Source organism: Neovison vison, chromosome 4 (assembly GCF_020171115.1).
Source record: "Neovison vison isolate M4711 chromosome 4, ASM_NN_V1, whole genome shotgun sequence".
In the NCBI taxonomy this organism is placed as follows: Eukaryota; Metazoa; Chordata; class Mammalia; order Carnivora; family Mustelidae; genus Neogale; species Neogale vison.
Window position 1 is genome coordinate 129006628 of NC_058094.1, and position 24509 is coordinate 129031136.

Here is a 24509-nt window from a genome sequence, read left to right on the forward strand (position 1 = left end):
CCAAGATCATGCTACCTGCAAACAGAAACAATTTCACTTTTTCTCTCTGACTTGGACAGCTTTTATTCCTTTTTCTTGCCTAAATGCTCTGGGTACATGTATATATTCATTTCCTCTTGATGAACTAACTCCTTTATCATTACATAGCAACTGTCTTTGTCTCTTGTTAGAAGTTTTTGAAGTTGAAGTATATTTTCTCTGTCATAAGTATATCCAACCCAGCTCTATTTTGGTTTTCATTTGCATCAAATGTTATTTTTTCCGTCTCTTCAATTCCAGCTCTTCCACTTTCTGCAGTCCACTAGAGCTGACATGAGTCTCTTGTAAGCAACATATTGTTACCTCTTGTTTTTTATCCATTCAATCACTCTGTTTCTTTTGGTTTGATAATCCATTTGAATTTAAGGTACTTATGATATGTAAGGACTTACATATGCCATCTTATTCATATTATTATTCATACTCTGGCTGTTTTATATTTTCTTTCTTCCTCTTTCTTTCTTCTAGTCTGATGATTTTCTGCATTGGTACACTTTGGTTCCTTTTTAAAAATTGCTTGACTAATACTATACATTTTTCCTTTGTGGTTTATATAACATATAACATTCTATTTTAAGCTGATAAGTTAACTCTGACAAAAACTCTACTCCCTCCAACATTTTGTTTCTAATGTCACATTTACATATTCTATATCATATATCCATTTAAAAATGTCATAGCTATAGCTCTTTTTAATATTTTGTCCTTCGACTTTTGTGGTAAAGTGATCTACACTACAGGGTCTGAATTTGACTATACACTTCCCTTTATCAGTGTTTATTTGTTCATATTTGCATCCTTTCATTGCAGCATAAAGAACTATTTCAGGGGGAACCTGGGTGGCTCAGTGGGTTAAGCCTCTGCCTTTAGCTCAGGTCATGATCTCAGGGTCTTGGGATCGAGCCCCACATCTGGCTCTCTGCTTAGCAGGGAGGCTGCTCCCCCCCCCACTGCCCCCACCTGCCTCTGCCTACTTGTGATCTCTCTGTCAAATAAATAAATAAAATCTTAAAAAAAAAAAAAAGAACTATTTCAGCATGTCCTGTAAGGCAGGTCTTATGGTAATGGACTCCCTCAGCTTTTGTCTGTGAAAGTCTTTGTCTCTCCTTCATTTTGAAAGGATGGCTTTGCTGTGTATAGTATTTTTGCTTGGTGCTTTTTTCTCCTTTAAGGACTCTCCTCCCAGCCTATGAGGTTTTTGCTGAGAAATCCACTGATAGGTTGATGGGTGCTCCTGTGACATAAGGAGTTTTTTTTTGTCTCTTACTGCTTTCAAAATTATAAAATTATCTGTGTCTTCGGTTTTAGACATTTTATTACGTGTCTCACTGAAGGACTCTTTGGGTTGAATATATACTGGGAATTACAGGCTTCATGAACTTTGATGTTCATTTCTCTCTTGAGATTTGGAAAACTGCCAGCCATTATTTCTTTAAATAAGCTTTCTGTCCTTTTCTCCCTCTTTGTCCTTCTGTGATTCCTCTAATGCACATGCATTGTTTCACTTGTTGATATCCCATAATTCACATAGGCTTTCTTCACTTCACTTACGAAGTTATTCTTCGTAACTTTTTTCTCCTCTGACTTTACAATTATTAATTACATGTCTTCAAATTCAGAGTCTTTTGTTCTGTTTCAGTCTCCTGGTGATGCTTTCTATTGCATTTTTTTCATTTCATTCACTGTATTCTTCGGCTCTCCAATTCCTCTTCAGTTCTTTTTTTGTTTTTATGATTTCTATCTCTTGTTAAACTTCTTCTTTTATATATAGTTTTCCTGATTTTGTTGAGATGTCTTCCTGTGTTTTCTGGAAGCTCAATGAACTTCTTCAAAACCATTAATTTAAGTTTTTTCTCAAGCAAATTGTAGCTCTCCATTTCTTTTGTAGGTACTTGAAAATTATTTTGTCCTTGTGCTGGTATTGATTTTTCATGTTCCTTTAGGTCTTATGTTGTTGTATTAACATTTGAAGAACTAACCACCTCTTCCAGTCTTTCCTAACTGTCTCTGGAGGTGGGGGTGGGATGCCTCTGTCAGTCCTGCTAGGGATTCTAAGGCTTTATCATACCTTCTCTACATATATGCCTACTCCAAACTTCTTGTTCCGTCTTAGGAGTGAATTCTAATGATTGTATGACTGCTCCTAATTCTACAAAGTCAGGATACATGCTAGGACTCTCCTGTTTGCTTTCCCTACAGTAGTGTTAAATGCTCAAGTTTGTAAGCTCTCTTTCACTTCTACAGGGTTGAGCTGGCTTTCTATTTATTCTAACTGACCACAAAGACTTGTACTCACTGCCTTCAGAGGCACACTCAGTTACAGGGTGGAGCACCACGTGGGTAAGGAGAATGAAATGTCAGAGATGCCTGTGGGTCAGATGGGAGGTTTCACAGACCAACTGTCCCCAGTAGCTGGCCAGGCTTCCTACTGGAGTGTGTGGTTAGTAAGACCTATGTTCCTTGTTGAGTTCTGAACACTGGTTGCTATGCTCCCAGTGTCTCCCTGCCACTCAGTCATGTAGATCACCCCTGTGTTCTGAAAGAGTGAGAAAGAAGATGTCTTTGATAGCTGGGGAAGCTGCAAACTCACTCACATGTTCTCACTTTCCCCTGTGGGGGAAAGTGCAGACCGAGTTCATCTTTTAGCACTGAGCTGTGCCACCTTGGAGATGGGTGACAAGGAAATGGGAAACTGTTCTGCTTATTCTCTTCAGTGTTCCCAGTCTCAGATTTTTTTCTTCTCCCAATGAGTGTGCCCAACTTGTCTACTGGACTCCTAGGTCCCATAAAGGTTCGCTCATCTGTGTGTGATTGCCGAAAGCAGTGTTCTTTGGGAGAAAGTTGGTAGAAAACTCCTGTTCCACCATCTTGCTGATGCCATTTTCCTTGGGATTTCCTGTTCTTTCAAGGTTTGGTAAAATTTCCCAGTGAAATTTTAGGGTAGATCTTGAACACCATTTTCAAATTTTTATTTGGAAGTTTGTCTACTTAGATGTTACATCTCTTCTGGGGAGAGGTTTGGTAGACTATGTAGTCAGAATTTCCATTTCATTTACATTGTGAAATAAATTTATACACAGTGAAAAGGAGTGTGGCTTCTAAAATTTCCTGTTACAGTGGTTTCTCCACCTTATTTATAATGTTTCTGTGCCTTCTTCCCCTATCTGCAAGCTTCTGTTTGGATCTTAATTATATAATTAAAAGTAATGAATGTCACTATAAGCTCATGCCTGTGTTCCCTTAATCATATCTTCGTTATGGTTCTCTACTATAGGATGGCTACTTTCTCCCGCCCCTCCTCCTTTTTTGTAAAGGGCCAGACAGCAACTTTTATGTTACCCTTTAAAGTCCCCATTCAGTCTCATTGCATACTCTTCTATTTCAAAATTCTTAAGAATTAAAAAGAAAAAAAAATACAAATATATATTAGCAATAGGTGAAAGCTCTGGTTGTTCCACATTCATCAGGAATTGGTATTGTCAATGGATTGGATTTTGTCATTTCCCTAATAACATACAATGTTGAACATCTTTTCATATACTTACTTCACATGTGTATTATCTTTTTTGGTGAGGGCCTTTTAGTTATGTTGTACATTTATAAAAAGAGTCTTTTTTTTCCCCTGAGTTTTTTTTAAAGATTTTAAAATTTGACAGAGAGCACGCACAAGCAGGGGGAGCTGGAGAGGAAGAAACATGCTCTCCACTGAGCAGGGAGCCTGATGCGGGACTCAATCCCAGGGCACTGGGATCATGAGCTGAGCCTAAGGCAGATACTTAACCAACTGAGTCACCCAGGCTCCCCTCTTATTGAGTTTTAAGAGTCCTTTGTATATATTCCAAAAAATCCCCTTTATCAGATATGTCTTCTGCAAATATTTTCTCTCTTTTTTTAAAGATTGTGTTTATTTGAGAGAGACAGAGTGAGAGAGTGAGAGAGAGAGAGAGAGCATGAGCAGGGGGAGGGGCAGAAAGAGAGAGAGAAGCAGACTCCCCACTGCGCAGGAAGCCCAACTTGGGACTCAATCCCAGGACCCCGGGATCATGACCAGGGGCAAAGGCAGATGCTTAAACTGACTGAGGCACCAAGGTGCCCCACAAAAATTTTCATCTAGTCTGTAAATTGTCTTCCCATTTTCTTGACATTATCTTTCACAGAGCAGTGTTTAATTTTAGCAAAGACCAGATTCTCATTTATTTAACTAATAATGTCTTTGGTGTCATATTCAGAAAGTCATTGCCATACCCAAGGTCATCTAGGTTTTCTTTTATGTTATTTTCTAGTTTTCTATCTTACATCTAGGCCTATGATCTACTTTGAGCTAATCCTTTTGAAAGATGTCTAAATTAACTTTGTTGCACATATATGCCCAGTTGCTCCAGCGTCATTTGTTAAAATGACTGTCTTCCCCCATTTTGCTTTTGCTCCATTGTCAAAGACCAGTGAACTGTATATAGTAGACTGCATTTAAGTGAGTCTACTTCTGAGCTCTCTATTCTAGTCTAGCCATCCATTTTTTGTCACTTCTTGCATCTCACTCATACTTCTTTGATTGTCATAGCTTTATAATAAATCTTGGAAGTTGGGTAAAATCAGTCCTCTAACTTTGTTCTTTTCCTTCAATACTGAGTTGGCTATTCTGGATTTTTTCCTTTTCCATATAAACTTTAGAATCAGTTTGTCAATATCTACAAAATAACTTGCTGCAATTTTAGTCAGCATTGCACTGAATCTATAGATCAAGATGGAAAGAACTGGCAAGATGCAAGTCTTCTCATCCCTGCACATGGAATATCTATTTAGCTCTCCTTTGACATCTTTCAGAAGACTTTTGTAGTTTACCTCACCCAGACTTTGTAGACTTTTTGTAATTTACACCTGTTTCATTTGGGGGAGTACTAAGATGAATGGTATTATTATTATTTTTTTAATGAACTTCTTCATGAGTTTGTGTCATCCTTGCCCAGGGGTCATGTTAACCTTCTCTGTATCCTTCCAACTTCAGACTATGTGGTGTCAAAATGGGCACATATGGTATTGTTTTTTCATTTCAAGTTCCACTTATTCATTGTTACATAGGAAAGTGATTCACTTTTGTATATTAACCTTATAACCTGTAATTGTGCAATAACTACTCATGGATTTTTTCATTATTTCTGATTTTCTACATAGAATTATCATGTCATCTACAAAGAAAGTTTTATTTCTTCCTTCCCAATTTGTATACCTTTTTATTTCCTTTTATAATCTTATTGCATTAGTTAGGACTTCTGGTATAATGTTGAAAGCTATTGCTTGAGAGAACATTCTCGCCTAGTTGCTGACCTCAGCAGCAAAGTTTCAAGTGTCTTATCATTAAATATGATGTTAGTTTTAGGCTCTGTGTAGATGTTCTTCACTAAATAGAAGAACTCTTCCTAAGTTTCCAGAGATAGTCTATCAAGAATAGGTACTAGATTTTGTCAAATGTTTCTCTGCATTTATTGATATGATGATGTGGTTCTTCTTATTTAATCCTACTCTCCTTTCAAATCACACTGTATCATTTCAAGGATAGAGCCAGCACTTCATAATAACAAAATATTCCTAATTCTTCCCTCTCATCCCTCATATCTTGAGGTCATTCAATTTACTTATATACATTACATGCATTTAAGCATTTAGAAGTATCAATATAAATATATACATGTAAATATACATGACTGAACAGTGTTATTGTTTTGAACAAATATTTTACACAAATGTTATTTTGTATATTTTGACTTGTTAGAGCAATTAAGAAAAAAATAATAATTATTTCACTTTTACTTATTCATTCTCTGATGTTCTTTTCTTTATGTAGATACAAGATTCTAACTTACATCATTTTCCTTCTCAGAATAACTTGTTTCAACATTTCTTGCTGGTAGGTCTTCTGGCAACAAATTCCCTTAATTTTTATTTGAGGTTTTTATTTCTCACTACCTTTTCAAGGCTAATTGAGCAGGTTACAGATTACCAGGACCTTGATTCTTTCCTCTCAGTACTTTAAATACTTCACTCCAACCTCATCTTGCTCATATGGTTGATGAAAAGAAGTCTGGTATAATTCTTTTTTTGCTCTGCTATAAGTAGGATTTTTTCCCCCTTCTGTCTTTCAAGATTATTTTTTTATGGTTTTATGAAGTTTGAATATAATATGCCTATGTGAAGTTTTTGGTTTTGGTCTATCTGTGGAGGATTTTTTTTTTTTGGTGGAAGGCATCTTTGCTATTTGGTGTTCTCTGAGCTTCCTGGATTTATGGTTTTGTGTATGATGTTAATCTGTAGAAATTCTCAGTTACTATTGCTTTAAATATTGCCTCTGTTTTTCTTTCTGTTCCTTCTCCTGATATTCCCATTTCATATATGTTGTGCTTTTTGTCATTGTCCCACTGTACTTGAATATTCTCTACTGGGTCTTTTTTTTATACTTTTGTTTTCAATTTCCTTTTCAGTTTTCTAAGTTTCTATGTCATTTTCAAGGTCACTATTTCTTTCCTTAACTATACCTCATCTAATAATAAACGTATCAAAGGAATTCTTCATTTCTCTTATAGTACATATGATTTCTAAGCATATCTGTTTCATTTTTTCTTAGAATTTCCATCTCTCCTAGGGTTTCAAAGATGGCGGTGGAGTAGGAAGACCCTAGACTTTCCTCATCTGAAAAATAAAACTAGGTAACTATTGAATCATCCTAAATACCTCAGAAATCAACCCGAATACTGAAAGAACAAACTCCAAAACTAAAGGAAGGAAAGAGGTAGGAAGTGCAGAGACATGGTTTCTGAACCATGAGAGAAACGGATCACGAGTGCTGTGGGAAGGAGGGAGCACAGGTGGTGGAGAAGGGCAAGAGAGAGAAGCACACAGGGGGATGCACAAGAACCTTTCTCCAAAGCCGCTGACTTGGAAAATAAGAGGGGCTTAATTTCGTGAGTTCTTGCAGCCAGAGGGGCTTAAAACTTGTTGTTTTAAAGGTCAGCTGACACAGATGCGATAGAGCCTAGAGGGCACTGTGCAAATCATGGAAGGAAGGCAAGCAAACAACCTGAGGGGCAGATAGTGTAGAAACAGCGATCAGAAGAATGTCTGAGGCACACAGTAGAGATTATTTGCTCTTCTTGGAACATGTCCCTGAAAAGCTGTATTCAGGGAAATGCCTCTCAAAGGAGCTAGCTGGCACCATTTCCCTCTCCTGACACGAAGCATAAAGAGAGTCACTTGCAGGAAGCAGTGAGGTGTAAATACTGTCTACCTAACTTTTTGCACCAAGAAGCCCCACAACCCTGTGCTCTGGGGAGACTGCCCTTCCAGTCACACTTCCTTCAGTCCCAGTGTAGAGGGGCCCTCACTCCAAAGACCAGCACAAACTCATGCCCACACATCTCCGAAACAATGAGTTCTGCAGGGCCTCAGTTCCAATGGAGGTGGTGACAGGTCTCATTTCAAAAGCAGAAGAGCACACCTAGTTAAAACTTGCCACATTCAGGCCAGGCAACAAACATGCCCACAGCAAACGACTGGTTTGAAGGATGGAGAAGCCACAAAGAGCAGTAAAGTCCATTCAGCACACACCAGAGACACTCCCTGAAGTGCCAGGTCTTGGGCACTATACGAACACATTTCATAAAGCCATTACATTCAGAAGCATGAGACATAACTGGTTTTTCTAACACAGAGAAGAAGGCAGAAATTTAGAAAAATGTGAAAACAGAAGAATTTGTCACAAATGAATAAGATAAGGCCACAGCAAGAAGTCTAAGTGAAACAGATGTAAGTAACATGCCTGATGGAACATTTAAAGCAATGGTCATAAGGATACTCACTGGGCTTGGGGCAAAGCACAGAAGACATCTGTGAGATCCTTACCATAGAGATAAAAGTTAAAAAAAGAATCAATCAGAGATGAAGAGTTCAATAAAAAGAGATTAGAAACACAACTAATGAAATAAAGAGCAGGCTGGAAGAAGTAGAGGAACAAACTAATGACCTGGAAGACAAAGTAATGGAAAGAAATGAGGTAGAATGAAAGAGAAAAAGAGAACTATGCATCATGAGAATAGATTTAGGGAACTCCATCAAATGTAGAAATATCTTTCTTATAGGAGTCCCAAAGGAATAAGAGAGAGAAAAGGGGAAAGAAAATTTATCTGGAGAAATAATAGCTGAAAATATCCCTAAGTTGGGATAGAAAACAGAAAGCCAGATACAGGATGCAGAGAACTCTCAACAAAATCAATAAAAGAAGGCTAATACCAAGACATACTACAATTAAATTTGCAAAATATAGTGATAAAAAAAATCTTAAAAGCAGCAAGACAAAAAAAAAAAAAAACAGTCTTTAACTTACAAGGGAAAACCCATAAGGCTAGCATGAGATTTTTTTCAACAGAAACATGGCAAGCCAGATGGGAGTGGAATGATATATTCAACATGCTGAATGGGAAAAGTATGTAGCCAGGAATACTTTACCAAGCAAGGCTATAATTCAGACTAGAAGGAGAGAGTTTTCCAGACAAACAAAAACTAAAGGAGTTCATGACCACTAAATCAGCCCTGCAAGAAACATTAGAGGGGACTCTTTGAGTGGAAAGGAGAGATCAAAATTGACAAAGACAAGAAAAGATCAGAAAAAAAATCTCTAGAAAGAATGACAACACAAGTAATAAAATTGCACTTAATACGTATCTATCAATAATTACTCTAAATGGATAAATGCTCCAACCCACACAGAATAACAGAATTCATTAAAAAAACAAGACTCATCATATGTTGCCTACAAAACTCACTGTATTTTAAATTCAACCAGTACATACAGTACACCATTAGTTTTTGATGTAGTGTTCAATGATTCATTAGTTGCATATAATACCCAATGCTCATTGTATCACATGCGCTTCTTAATGCCCATCACCGAGTCACACCATCCCCCATCCACCTCCCTTTCTACAACCCTCAATTTGTTTCCCATAGCTAAGAGTCTCTCATGGCTTGTCTCCCTCTCTGATTTCTTCCCATTCAGTTTTCCCTCCCTTCCCCTATGATCCTCTGTGCTGTTCCTTATATTACACATAGGAGTGAAACCATATGATAATTGAAAAGACTCACTTTATACCTAAAATCACATTGAAAGTGAAAGGATGGAGAAATATTTATCATGCGAACAGATGACAAAAGAAAGCCAGAGTTTGTAATACTTCTATCAGACAAACTAGATTTTAACCAAAGACTGTAACAAGACAAAGAAGGACACTATGGGGGAGGAGTTAGGGTAGCAGAGGATTAGGGGATCCCTAAGCTGTGTTGTCCCTCGAACACAGTGTTATATAGCAAATTATTCTGAACACCCAAGAAATCAGTCAGAAGTCTGAGAGAACAAAAACTGCAAGTCTATAAGTAGAAAAGCAACCATTTTTTGGAAGTTAGGAGGGGCTGTGGGTTGAGTTGGGAGAGATAGAGCTATGGATACCGTGGCAGGGATAAAGCCTACTTACAGAAGCCACTGCAATGTATTTTAAGCAAAATCTGACCTTTTAGAAGTCTGCTTTAGTGGGGAACGTGCCAGGCTTAAAGGTGCTCGGGTGGTGAAGTAGGGCAGAGTCCCAGGTGTGACCCTGTGGTCTGAGAAGCTCCTGGGTTGCAAGAACGGGTGGCACCTGAGTGCCGTCCTGTGCCCAGGCACTGGAGCACAGCAGCTGGCTGAGAGCATCGAGTATTGGTGCTGGCTTTCTGCTCTGTTTGGACATAAACTGAGAAACGCTGGGTGGCTGTATGGTCACTCTCCCAGGACGGTCCAGCAAATGGTGAAAGCATGGTGATACGCTCTCCTGGAGGAACAGTGCGGGTTGGCTCTGGAGAAGCCCATACAATTCGGAGTTTTGAAACTTGGTCCTGCACCTGAGATAAAAAACCTCAGACACAGCCAAGGTGAATGCAGAATTCTGATCAAAACAGAGGACACAGGACTGGCTGACTGTTCTTCTGTGAGGGCTCACTGGAGAGTGTGGAGGTGAACTTTCACCTCCAGTGCTAGAAAGTAGGACACTCCCATATTCATCAATGCTGCAGCCTCCAGGGAGGAAAACAGCACCACCTTGTGGAGGCCAGAGTAGCTTACAGCCAGCCTGCAACTCTGCGCCCTGGAGGGGTGCACTTCCCACTGAAACAAGTCAGCCTAAGAATCAGCACAGCAGACCTCTCCTTCAGACCAGCATGAACAACTTACTTACACTAAATTTCCTCATCACAGAGGGCTGCAAAGCTTGAGCTCCAGGGGTAAGGAGGATATAATGATCTTTTTACTTTCATTCTTTATTCATTTTATTATTTGGTAATTATTTTTTCAATTCCTTCTTTCTCTTTTTTAATATTAACTTTAAATTTATTTATATGTGTATACTTTATATGTTTTTTATTTTTTGTTTACTTTTACATTGTTTTATTTTATCTATTTTATGGTGGTCTCTAAATCCTTCTAACAAGCAGACCAAAACACACCCAGGATCTAGTTTTTTTGTTTCTGTTTTGTTTTCTATATTTAATCTTTATCCTTTATAGTTTTTTCCCTCTTTTTTCTTCTTTTCTGGACCAAAATGACAGGATGGAGAAAGTCTCCCCCTGAAAAAGGAAGTTCAACTCGCGGCCAGAGATTTAATCAATACAGATATAAGATGTCTGAACTAGAATTTAAAACAACAATTATTAGTGGGACGCCTGGGTGGCTCAGTTGGTTAAGCAGCTGCCTTTGGCTCAGGTCATGATCCCAGCGTCCTGGGATAGAGTCCCACATCGGGCTCCTTGCTCAGCAGGGGGCCTGCTTCTCCCTCTGCCTCTGCCTACCATTCTGTCTGCCTGTGCTCGCTCGCTGTCCCTCTCTCTCTCTGATAAATAAATAAAATCTTAAAAAAAAAACAACAATTATTAGAATACTAGCTGGGCTTTAAAAAAAAGCATAGAAGACAGTAGACAATCACTTATTTCATAGATTTAAAAAAAAAACTAAAATCTAATCAGGCCAAAATTAAAAATGCTATAACCAAGATACAATCCCAAATGGAGGTCATAAGAACAAGGATGGATGAAGTAGAAAAGCAAATTATACAGAAAATAAAATTATGAAAAACAATGAGCCTGAAAAAAAAGAAGGAAAGGTAGGTAATGGACAATGAAGGCAGACTATGGAACTCAGCAACCTACAAAAATGTAATAATATTCATATCTTAGGAGTCCCAGAAAATGAAGAGAGGAAAAGGGGCAGGTTTATTTGAACAAATGACAGCTGAAAACTTCCCTAATATGGGGAAGGACATAGACATCAAAATCCAAGAAGCACAGAAAACACTCAAGAAATTCAAAAGAAGTTCACAATCACCAATGTGCATCATAGTCAAATGCACAAAATACACAAGGAAAGAATCTAGAAAGCAGCAAGAGTAAAAAAAAAAAGTCCTTAACCTAAAAGGGAAGACACATCAAGTTCACAGCAGATCTGTCCACTAAAACCTGGCAGGCCAGAAAGGAGTAGAAGAAAATATACAATGTGCTGAATGGGAAAAATATGGAGTCAAGAATTCTTTATCTAGCAAGACTGTCATACTGAATAGGAGAGATAAACACTTTCCTAGGTAAACTAAAGGAATTCATGCTCACCAAACCAGCCCTGCAAGAAATATTACATGGGAATCTTTGAGTGGGGGGGAAGGGGGAGATCAAAAGCAACAAAGACTAGAAAGGAGCACAGAACACCACCAGAAAAATATCACACTAAATTCATCTTTCAATCATCACTCTGAATGTAAGTGGACGAAATGCTCAAGTCAAAAGAAGAAGCGTATGAGAATGGATAAAAAGCAATATCTATCTATAAGCTGCCTACGAGAGACTCATTTTAGACCTAGAGACACCTGCAGATGGAAAGTAAGAAAGAAATGGAGAACGATCTCTCATACTAATGGACATCAAAAGAAAGCTGAGAGTAGCCATATTTATATTAGACAAAACTGACTTTAAAATAAAAACTGTAACAAGAGATGAAGAAGGGCATTATATCATAAATGAAGAGACCTATATCCATCAAGAATATCTAACGATATTTATGTTCCCAGCTTGGAATACCCAAATATATATAACAATTAATAATAAAGAAACTCATTGATAGTAATACAAGAATAGTAGGGGACTTTAACACCCCACTTACAGCAATGAAGAGATCATCCAAGCAGAAAATCAACAAGGAAACAATGGCTTTGAATAACATACTGAATGAGATGAACTTAACAGTTATATTCAAGACATTTCATCCTAAAGCAGCAGGATACACATTCTTATCAAGTGTACATGGAACATTCTCCAGAATAGATCACATACTAGGTCACAAATCAACCCTCAACAAGTACAAAAAACCATGAGATCATTTTATCATGCATATTTTCAGACCACAGTGCTATGAAACTGGAAGTTACCGAAGAAAAAATTTGGAAAGACCACAAATACATGGAGGTTAAAGAATATCTTGTTAAGGAATGAATGGCTTAATTAAGATATTAAAGAAATAAAAAAAATACATGGAAGCAAATGAATATGAAAAGATAACATTCAAAGACCTTTGGGATGCAGCAGAGACAGTCATAAGAGGGAAGTATATTACAATACAGTCATACCCCAAAAAACAAGAAGTCTCAATGAGCAATCCAACCTTACACTTAATGGAGTTAGGAAAGGAATAACAAATAAAGCCTAACGCCAGCAGAAGGAGGGAAATAATAAAGATTAGTGCAGAAATAAATGTTATAAAAGCAAAAAAAAATCAATAGAACAATTCAACAAAACTAAGAGCTGGTTCTTCAAAAGAATTAATAAAATTGATAAACCCCTAGCCAGACTTAACAGAAAGAGAAAGGGCCCAAATACATAAAATCATGAATGAAAGAGGAGAGATCATAACCAACAAAGAAACACAAATAATTATAAGAGAATACTATGAAAAATTATATCCCAACAAACTAGGCAACCTGGAAGAAATGGAAAAAGTCCTAGAAATCTACAAACTACCAAATCTGAAACAGGAAGAAATAGAAAATTTGAACAGACCAATAAACAGCAAAGAAATTGATTCATTCATCAAATATTTCCCCGCACACAAAGGTCTTGGGCCAGGTGGATTTCCAGGGGAATTCTACCAAACATTTAAACACTAATTAATACTTAAACTGTTCCAAAAAACAGAAATGGAAGGAAAAGTCCCAAACTCATTCTATGAAGCCAGCACGACCTTGATTCCAAAACCAGACTCTACTAAAAAGGAGAATTATAGACCAATATTCCTGATGAATATGGATATGAAGATTTTCAACAAGATATTAGTAAATCAAGTCCAACAGTACATTAAAAGAATTACTCACTACAATCAAGTGGGATTTATGCCTGGGCTACGGATGTTGTTCAATATTCTCAAATCTATCAATGTGATATACCATATCAATAAAAGGATGAGAACCATATGATCCTGTTGATGATGCAGAAGAAGCTTTTGACAAAGTACAGCATCATTTCTGGATAAAGACCCTCAACAAAGTACAGACAGCTGGAACAGACCTCAACATCATAAAGGTCACATATGAAAGACTTAGAGCTAATACCATCCTCAATGGGGAAAAATTGAGAGCCTTTCTCCTACAGTCACAAACAAGAGAGGGATTTCCACTGTCCCCATTACTATTTAACATAGGACTGGCAGTCTTGGCCTCAGCAATCAGGCAGCAAAAAGAAATAAAAGGCATCCAAATTGGCAAGGAAGAAGTCAAACTTTCACTCTTTGCAGATGACATGACCTTCTATGTAGAAAATCCAAAAGACTGCACCAAAAAATTGCTAGAATATGTGCATTCATCAATGTTGCAGAATATAAAATCGATGTGCAGAAATCTATAGCATTTCTATACATCAATATCAAAGCATCAGGAAAAGAAATCAAGGAATTGGTCCCTGTGTAATTGTGCCCCCAAAATAAGATATCAAGGAATAGGTAACTAAAGTGATAAAAGATTTGTATTCTGAAAACTATAGATCACTTATGAAATAAATTGAAGAGGCTACAAAGAAATGGAAAGATTTCCATGCTCGTGGAGTGGAAAAACAAACATTTTTAAAATGTCTGTGTTACCCACAGCAATCTCACATTAAATGCAATCCCTATCAAAATACCACCAGCATTTTTCACGGAGCTAGAATTAAAATGTGTATGGAACCAGAAAAGACCCCAAATAGCCAAAAGCAATTCTGATAAAGAAAAACAAAACTGGAGGTATCACATATTCCAGATTTCAAGCTATTTTACAAAGCTGCAATCATGAATACAGTATGGTACTGAAGCAAAATCGGACACACAGATCAATGGGACAGAATAGAGAGCCCAGAAATGAACCCACAGCTGTATGGTCAATTAATCTTTGCCAAAGCAGGAAAGAAGATCCAATGGGGAAAAGGGTCTTCAACAAATGGTGTTGGGAAACTGGACAGCCACAGTCAGAGGAATGAAACTGGACCACTATCTTACACCATACACAACAATAAATTCAAAATGGATGGAAGACCTAAATGTGAGACAGAAAATCATCAAAATCCTAGAGCGAAACAGGCAGAAACCTCTTTGAACTCAGCCATAGCAACTGCTTATTAGAAATGTTGTCAGAGGCAAGCAAAAATGAATTATTGGGATTCATCAAGATGAAAAAAAAAACAGTTTTGGAGGCAACATACCTCATGATAATCAAAGCCATCTATGGCCTCTACCATCCACAATGGGGAAAAACTGAGAGCTTTTCCCTAACGATCAGGAACAAGGCAAGGGTGTCCACTTTCACCACTGTTAGTTATTTAACAGTATTGGAAGTCTGAGCCACAGCAATTGGACAACACAAAGAAATAAAAGGAACCCAAAATGACAAGGAAGATTTCAAACTTTCACTATTTCCAGATGACATGATACTCCACATAGAAAACCCAAAGAGTCCACCAAAAAATGGCTCGAACTGATACATGAATTCAGTAAAGTTGCAGGATATGTAATCAATGTATAGAAATATGTACCATTTCTACACACCAATAATGACACAGCAGAAAGAGAAATTAAGCAATAAATACCATTTACAGTTTACACTAAACATAATAAGATACCTATATTCATAGGTAATAACCTAATCAAAGAGATTAAAGGCCTGTACTCTGAAAACTATAAAACACTGATGAAAGAAAGTGAATACGACACAAATGGAAAGACATTTCATGTTCATAGATTGGAAGAACAAATAGTGTTAAAATGTCTATACTACCTGAAGAAATCTACACATTTAATGTGAGCCCTATCAAAATACCAACAGTACTTTTCACATACCTAGAACAAACAATCCTAAAATTTGTATGGAATCACAAAAGACCCTGAATAGCCCAAGTAACTTCAAGAAAGAAAAGCAAAACTGGAAGAATTATAATCTGGACTTCAACTTATATTACAAAGCTGTAGTAACCAAAACAGAATACTGACATGAAAACAGACATATAAATCAATGGAACAGGATGGAAAACCCAGAAATGAACCCACAGCTATATGGTCCATTTATTCTTGACAAAGCAGGGAAGAATATCCAATGGGAAAAAGACTTCAACAAAAAGGTGGTTGGAAAACTGGACAGCAACATGCAAAAGAATGGATCCAGACCATTTTGTTATACCATACACAAAAATAAATTAAAAATGTATTAAAGACCTAAATGTGAGAGCTGAAACCATAAGGATCCCATAACAGAACATACTCAGTAGGCTGTGTGACATCAATCATAGCAACTTCTTTCTAGTTATGTCTCCTGAAGCAAGGACAAAAGCAAAAAATTAACTACTGGGACTACATCAAAATAAAAAGCTTCTGCATAGCAAAGGAAACAATCAACAAAACTAAACTGGTCCAGATGACATATCTGATAAAGGACTAGTTATCCAAAATATATAAAGAATTTATAAAACTCAACACCAAAAATACAAGCAATCCACTCAAAATATGAGCAGATTTTTGATAACAGTGGGGGGGAGGGGGCAGAGATCCAGCAGAAACATGGACAGATATTTCTCCAAAGAAGACATCCAGATAGCCAATGGACACATGAGAAGATGTTCAACATCACTCATCATCAGGCAAATGCAAATCAAAACTAAAATGAGTTATCACCTCACACTTGTCAGAATGGATAAAATCAACAACACAAGAGAACAGATATTGGTCAGGATGTGGAGAAAGGGGAAACTTCTTACACTGTTGGTGGGAACACCCAATCTGGAGAACAATATGTAGGTTCCTCAAGAATTTAAAAATAGAGCTACCCTATGACCCAGCAATTGCTCTATTAGGTATTTACCTAAAAGACAGAAATACTAATTTGAAGGGATACACACACCCCAATGTTTATAGAAGTATTATCTATAATAGCCAAAATATGGACACAGCCCTAGTGTCCATCAACTGGGAATAGCTAAAGAAGATGTGGTATACATATATACAGTGGAATATTACTCAGCCATAAAAAGGAATGAAATCTTACCATTTGCATTGACATGGATGGAGCTAAAGAGTATTACGCTAAGCAAAGCAAGTCCGAGAAAGACAAATACCATGTTATTCCACTCATATGTGCAATTTAGCAAAAACAAAGGAGCAAAGCTAACAAAGAAACAGACTTTTAACTATAGAGAACAAAGTGATGATTACCAGTAGGGATGTCAGTGGGGGATGCTGGTTAAATAGGTGATGGGGATTAAGGGGTGCATTGGTTGTGATGAGCACTGCGTGTTGTATGGAAATGTTGGATCATCTTGCATATTTACTTTTCACTAAAATCCTTAGCATTATTAATCATAGTATTTGAAACCTCCTGGTTTGATATCAACATTACTGCTGTATCTGATTCTGGGTCTGACGTCTACTTAGTCAAACTGTTTTAATTCTATTTTACTTTTTAGTATGCCTTGTATATTTTTATTGCAAGGTGGACTTAATGTATTGGGTAAAAGAAACTGCAGTAACCAGTCCTTCAGTAATGTGGTGGTAAGGAACAGGGGAGTAGCAATATTCTATGGTCCTATGATTAGGAAATGGTCTTTTGGTGAAGCTGTGCCCTTGGACTATGACCTTTATTAGTGCTTCTCAGTGTTTCTTTCCTGTAGGTTGGACAGGATAGGTACAGGGGGCTGGAGCTGGGTACTTCCCTTCTCCCATGTGAAAGGCCCAGACAGAGAAGGTAGAGTTAGGGATTTCCCTTCTCTAAGGGAAGTCTAGCTTCAGTAAAACTCTGGTAGGTTAGGTACTAGTAAAATAGTTTCTCTGGAGGGCGGGTCTTGTGAAGAAAAACAGAATGCTCTGGCATATTTCAAAATGGTTCCGCTTTCCTCCCCTTTCCAGAAGCACAAAGGGATTTTTCTCTAGTATCTACGGTGAGAACCTGGGAGGACTCCTGGAGTTAAACTTGAACAAGTGAAGAAGGGTCCTTGTAACTGGGTCCATCTAGAGGCATTTCCTTCTCATCAAATGAAGTTTAAAGTTATTATCCCCACACTGGTTCCCATGGATGTTCCTTCTTGTGGATCTCTGCTCCAGTAAATTGTGATTTTCTGTGTCTCTCTCTCTCTCTCTCATTTTTGGTGTAGACATTTGCCCTATGACCTTACTTTGCTAACGGATCTAAGAAGTGTTAATCTCTCAGTTTGTTCAGCTTTTGACTTGATAGGATGCAGTGACAACTTCTAAACTCATTACATCCCAGGCCACATTTTGTGTTTTTTCATTTTTATGGTATCGCTGTGCTTTCTGGAGCGTCAGTTCCTCCTTCAGCCCCTTGTCATTTGGACTTTGTTTCTGAAGGGACTTTCCCTTGTCCTTCAATTTCTTTTCTTAGTTCTTTCAATTCTTATTTCACATCATCTTATTGTCCATCTCTTCCCTGGGTTCCTCTATTTCTGCTTTGCGATCCATTTGCTTAATTGAGTTCCAAAATTCATGCTGAAAATGGGGCAATTCTTCTCCACGTTGTAATGGCATTTTCCTGGTGTTTCTTCTTCTTCCACTGACAAAATTTTATATTCCTTTTTTCCTAATATTATGTACACAACTGAATTTTTTTTTAAGTTTGAATTAGGTGAATTTTTCTGAATCAAGACCCTCTAAAAGAGGGAAAGTGTTAGGACAGCTTTCCCAGTTTTTTTTTTTTTTTTTTAAATCTCAAGGGCATCCTCTTCTTACCAAGTGACAAACAGGTTATTTGTATATGATGACTTGTGGTAACTGGATTTCCTTTGATTCTTATATCCTTCTTTGTTGCACAAGGGTTCCTCCACTGACGTTTCCTTTCTGACTACACTATTAGCCAGTGCCATCAGGGATGAAGTTCCTGCCTCATAAAACAAACCCCTTTATTTATTTTATCTTACATAATTCTCAACAATCCTTTTTTAGAATAATGTGATTTAAAAGAATTCTATAACTTCTGTTCCCTGTATGCTCTCCACACCATTTTTCTCTGCCTCTCTTCCTCACCCATTTTGTGTTCAGATATGACCTCAAAAATTCCCCTCGAGGGTGTGTCTCATCCTTCTGAGAATAACTATTGATTTGGGAGAGGGGGAATTGCAGAATACATTTTGCCATCTGTGGGTCATCTGGCTTCCTTCCGTGGACACCACTGAGGCTTTCTCAGTTGTTTTGGATTCTATTTGTTTTTCCTACATTATTATTCAGTGTATTCTCTATCTCACAACTTTGCTAAAAAAAAAAAAAAAAAAAAAAAAGAAATAAAGAAAGAAAAAAGAAAAAAAAAAGGTGCGGGTGCTTCATTCATTCTTCTTGTATTGCACAGTTTTAGGAGAAAAGAGAGAGGAGGTATGGGTGTAAGTAGATTTTCATGGTGTTACCCGAATCCCAAAGCCCTAAATACTACTTTTAACCATTCACACCAAATACCTCCATGATGGCTCTAACATTGATTCCAAAAGATAACAACAAATGGGGATTTTCAAGAAATACTGATTCTTGGACTCCTCTACTATGTAATCATTCTGAGATGGAGGCTTATAATATGTTGTTTATTATAAAGCTCTCTGAGTGTTTCTGATACATAGCTAACTTAGAACCTAATAGTCATGGACTTAAAACCCCTATTTCAACAAGAAATGTTTTAAGTAAAAACTTCTTAGGGGAACTCTGTGCTAATAATCACTATGTTATTTTTCCTTTAAAAATATTCTTCTTGGGGCGCTGGGTGGTTCAGTCAGGTTGAGCCTCTGCCTTCAGCTCAGGTCATGATCTCTGGGTCCTGGGATCAAGTCCTGCATTGGGTTCCGGTCCTGTATTGGGCTCCCTGCTCAGTGGTAAGTCTGTTTTTCTTTCTCCTTCTGCCCCTCCCTCCCAGCTCATTCTCTTTCTCTCTCAAATTAAAAAAAAAAATCTTAAAACAAACAAATAAATAAAAATATCCTTCTTTGCTTTTTTAACTTCAAGTTAGCTAAAATTATCTTGAGGCTCCTGGATGGCTCAGTCAGCTGAGAATCTGACTCTTGATTTCGGCTCAGGTCGTGATCTCAAGGTCGTGAGATGGAGCCTTGTGTGGGGCTCTGCACTCAGCAGGGAGCTTGAGATTCTCTCTCTCTCTCTCCCCTTCCTCTGCCCCTCCCCCCGACTTAAAGGCTCGCTCTCAAAAATAAATAAATAAATAAAATATTTTCAAAAAATCCTTCTTTGCATTTAAGTTAGCTAAAATGATCTAAATTTACATTTAAAGGTGAATTTCTTTGGTTCTGTAAGCTGAACTAGCTCCATGTCTTCCTGAGTATAATAGTTCGAAAAATTTAATTTTCAAGTCATTACGTAAATGTTGTTATTATTTTTTTAACGTAAATGTTATATTAACATGAACAGGCAAATACAAATAAAGCAGCACAGAAAAAATTATAAAAATAAACACACAAAAAAAGATCAGGGCCATCATGTTTGCTTGTACACTGCAAAAGCAGGTATCAGTTCTCAGTGATTCTAACATGAATACTTACATCTGTGCTGTTCATTGGCTAAACTATAATAACTAAACAAGGGCTACAAATTGATATGTAAATTGTTATTAGCAGTAATCATACTGCAGTCTCATCTCTCAGGAGAGGATCTTTTATTTCTTTTACACTCCGTAAAGAGTTATTACAATGTTCTGTCTATATAGTAAAATAGTCAGAATGTAAAGATTAGATAAAGCAAGCTAATTTTGAAATTGAGTTATTTGATGTATGGTGTGTATATTACAGGTTGCTTATTCAATTGTTATCACCAAATTCAAAATCAAAATCTTTAGGTGTACAAATTAGTCAAATGACTACAAGCAAGAGGTTAAACGGTTTATGCATAATGGAGAAATCACATACTGCAACTTGTCCCAACGATCAAAGGAATAAAGGCAAACAAAAAACTGACCCGAGGGCAAGTTTTCTCTTATTATGCATTTTCACAGATACCCATATATTCAGTCAAATAAATAATGCTATAAAAATAGGACATACTACATATCAAACTTCAAGTGGAGAAGATTTCTTTAGAAATAAAACTCCAAAACATCCCATCACTGATGAAGTTCAAGTTTTCATTTAAAGGGTAAAAACCAGGGCGCCTGAGTGGCTCAGTGGGTTAAGCCTCTGCCTTCAGCTCAGGTCATGATCTCAGGGTCCTGGGATCGAGCCCTGCATCGTGCTCTCTGCTCAGCAGGGAGCTTGCTACCCTTCCTCTCTCTCTCTCTGCCTACTTGTACTCTCTCTCTCTCTGTCAAATAAATAAATAAAATCTTTTAAAAAATAAAATAAAAGGTAAAAAAGTCACCATTTTCAAAGAAGGAAAATTTCAATTGAAGTCTTATAAACCCAAAATAGAACATCCCAATTACTTGTATCCCACATTCGTACCTGTCCAACCAGTATAGGCCGAGCAGTCATGGGGATCGGCTGTCTTCAGCCCTTCTTCCATTTGCTGCAGAAGATCTTTGATTTTGGTCTGGATTCGCCTCGTGAAATTATGTATGATCTGAGAATCAAAAGAATACAGAAATTTAAATTGCACAAGAATAGGCCAATATTATAATAAATACTCTAATAATCTAAGTTTACAGAAGAGAAGAGGTAGAAGTTATTTTACTTGGCCCATGTCAATGTTTCACTGGTGAGAGGGTGTCTCCCTTAATTTTGTAGGTTAAGTTCTTAAATGAGGTAATGCCCTGTGTGGACTACAAGGCATTGGTAGGATTACAAAAAATAAGTTGTAGGAACCAAAGAAAAATTTTTTTTTAAAAAGATGGATTGAGTACAGAAACTTGTTAACTTCTATAAGTTAAAGAAAGTAAGAATGATGGCTTAAAAATTACTGACAAGAGGGAAACAGCTGCAATATAAAACACTGTAAGTAAAAAAAGACTACAGGAATACAGAAATAGACCTAAAATTATCGATGTACCTTATAAAAAGAAAAATATCAAATGACAAACATATAAAATATTCCCTTAGCAATTAATGAAGTTCAAATATATATGAGTACCAGACTTTGCCTTATCAGAATAATAAAAAAAATTAAAAATATTAAGTCCCAAGACTGCTAAGAGCTAAGGAAACAAGTTTTCTTAGTCACTGAGAGCCTTTCTCAAGAGATACTGAGTGTTCTCAGATAAGTAGTTGATAGTGTTCAGATTTTTATGTCTTTTATGATTTGTAAAATCTAGCTGCCAGAGAAACTGCTGAGGTATATTAAAATCCATGACTATGATCGTGGAATTTCCTATTTAACCCTTTAATGATTATTTTCTGCTTTCATGTATTTTATAGTTCTGTTATTAGACACAAATGTATGACCGTGCATCCACTGACAGATTGACTTGTTATAATGAAATGTTCCTCTGTGAGACTCAGGAGGAAATGTTTTTGTGTTACTACACAGTTCAGGCTTTTAAGGCAAATTTCCTGAAATTTGGGATTCTAGACTAAAAGTAAACCTTAGGAATCAAGTTACAACTGTATATATTGTAAGGCATCCAGAGAGGTTTACTTGACCCTGGAGGTATGTTTATATTTCAGGGGGATGAGGCCGTGACACAGGGATATACTTCTGAGTCGTACAACTATAGAGAACCGGGCTTCTCATTTTCATAGAGAAATCTATTTACATTCCAAAGACTTAGAGTATGGTATTTTCAATGAAACTCTCCCAGAAGGAGAAGGGAAGACAGTTGCCTCTTTTCCATTTGTAAAAAGCAGAGAAAGGTTCAGCTTCTTCCTTATTTGCCTACAATACATAGACTTTGCACATGGAAGACATCTGACCTAGGTTTCACTGTGTTGCTCCACAGGGAAGACTTGAGACAGGTGGAACCACTCACATGTTATAGTCTGTCTGATAAATAATAAATCTGTGATCCAGAAACCTCTTGTGTAAATTCAGGAAAAAATTAATAGATAAACATTAAAGGCCTCAACCAGGGTGACGTCAGCATCACCGCAGCATTAAGATTAGGCATCCCTTGTTTTGTCCTCCCTTGAACAATAAAAATTAGGCATCCATCCACAAACAGAAGTGCTTTTGTGTGAGTTGTGGAACCCAGCACCTTACACCAAGGACCCACGGGCAGTCCAGCCCACCAGTCTATCAGGTAATAAGCAGAGGCTTTGATACTGGCTGTGGAACCTACAGGAGACTGGGAACTAGTCGTTGTCCCTGCCCCCAAGCTGTGATCGAAAGCGCATGCAGAACCCGAACTGAACAGAGATCTGAAAACCTCTGCAGAAATCCAGGGTTTCAGAGCAAAAGTTCCAACAGTCCATTAGAGGAAAATAAAATGAGTTTGTGTGCATTAAATCGGGTAAGAGCTTGTCTTTATCAGCATCACTCCTTCCTGAAGGTGGAACAGCATAGGGCGAAATAGATGCCCATGTTTTCTCCCAAAAGGAAAGGGAGAGCCCTCGAGTGCCTAGTTTTCAAATCTGTGTGGGACTCTGCTGAAGAGACTCACTCTCTCATGGCATCCAGAGCATTGCTGACGGAGCTCTATAAGTGGGGAGAAGAAAATCAGGCAGTAGCATGTAAGATTCTCAGAGCAGAGTGCATGAAAGGGACAGAGTTCCTGCAGATGTGTTCTGACTCAGACACAGGTTAATGAAAAGTTAAGGAAACATGACATACCCAAAAATCACAATAATCTTCCACTAACCAAATCCAAAGACAAGAAAATGTATGATTTACCCAATAAAGAATTCAAAATAGCTGTTTTAAGGAAACTTAATGAACTACAAGAAAATGCAGAAAGAAAACTCAATGAAATCAGAAAATGAAATACATGACCAAAATAAGAAATTTAACAAGGAGATGGAAATCATAGAAAAGAATCAAAGATAAATTCTAGAGCTGAAGAATTTAATGAAATAGAAGACACAGCACAAAGAATCAAAACATGGTAGACCAACTATAAGATAAAATCAGTGAAAGGACAGGAAATTTGAAACAACACAGTCTGAAGACAAAAGAGGAAAAAAATAAAAAAGAGTGAAGAAAGCCTATGTGATCTCTAGGACACCTTCAAAACAAAACAACAATATCTGAATCAGTTCCACAAAGAGAAGGGGGCAGAAACCTTATTTAAAGAAATGATAGCAGAGAACTTCCCAAACCTGGGAAAACACTGGGACATAATAAAGAGATCACCACATTAATTTAATCTGAAATGTCCTTGTCTAAGACACATTATAATAAAACTATCAAAGATCAGGCTGGAGGAGTGCTAACAACACTGACTCCATCTCTGGCCCTCCATCTTGTTCTCCTGTTCACCTGATGACCTCTCTTGAGGCTACATGCTCTGGGTCCCTTGGAGATCAATACACACACCATAGAAATGTCCATCAGGGCCAGGATGGGGGGAGGCGTGCTCTGGCCTCCCATGAATCTGTTAGAGATACCATAGTCTCACCCCTTCCTGAGGCTCAGGTGATGCCATAAGAGGTAATTAAAGATTAACTGCCAATCAGATAATGCAAGCCCTCTGAAATGCATGCGAACCCTCTGGTCTCTCTACAGGGCCCTTCTGTGTCTCCACCCTCTATAAAATCTCTGAACTAATGTCTGGACTTTGCAGAGAATGACTACAAAGTGACTGGATCATCCTCCACCTGATCCCCCATCAGTAAGTTCCCCTGAATAAAACTCTTGTAAACTGTATGAAGTTGCCTGATTTGTTTCCCAGTCTCAAAGTCCTTCTCCATTTGGGGGATGATGTAGGAAAGATGGTAGGGTTCGAAGCCAAGGGCCAAAAAAGGATTCTTGAGACATCATAGGTGCAGAGAGGTGGTTTTGTGGGGACAGGACCCGTGGGTGGAAAAAGTTGCAATGAGGT

At 37.6% G+C, this 24509-nt stretch overlaps 1 protein-coding gene and 1 non-coding gene across 2 annotated transcripts in view; both read right to left on the minus strand.

The window, feature by feature from the left end:
• The window catches only part of LANCL2 (LanC like 2), a 51660-nt gene that overhangs the window by 22966 nt on the left and 4185 nt on the right, over nucleotides 1-24509 (minus strand). The window contains exon 2 of the mRNA XM_044245679.1: nucleotides 21043-21160. Within this exon, the coding sequence (XP_044101614.1) occupies nucleotides 21043-21160 (118 nt within the window). The remainder of the gene's footprint in view (nucleotides 1-21042; nucleotides 21161-24509) is intronic.
• Nucleotides 4961-5068, minus strand: LOC122905749. Its single transcript, XR_006384434.1, has one exon. It is a non-coding gene; the product is annotated as a U6 spliceosomal RNA (small nuclear RNA).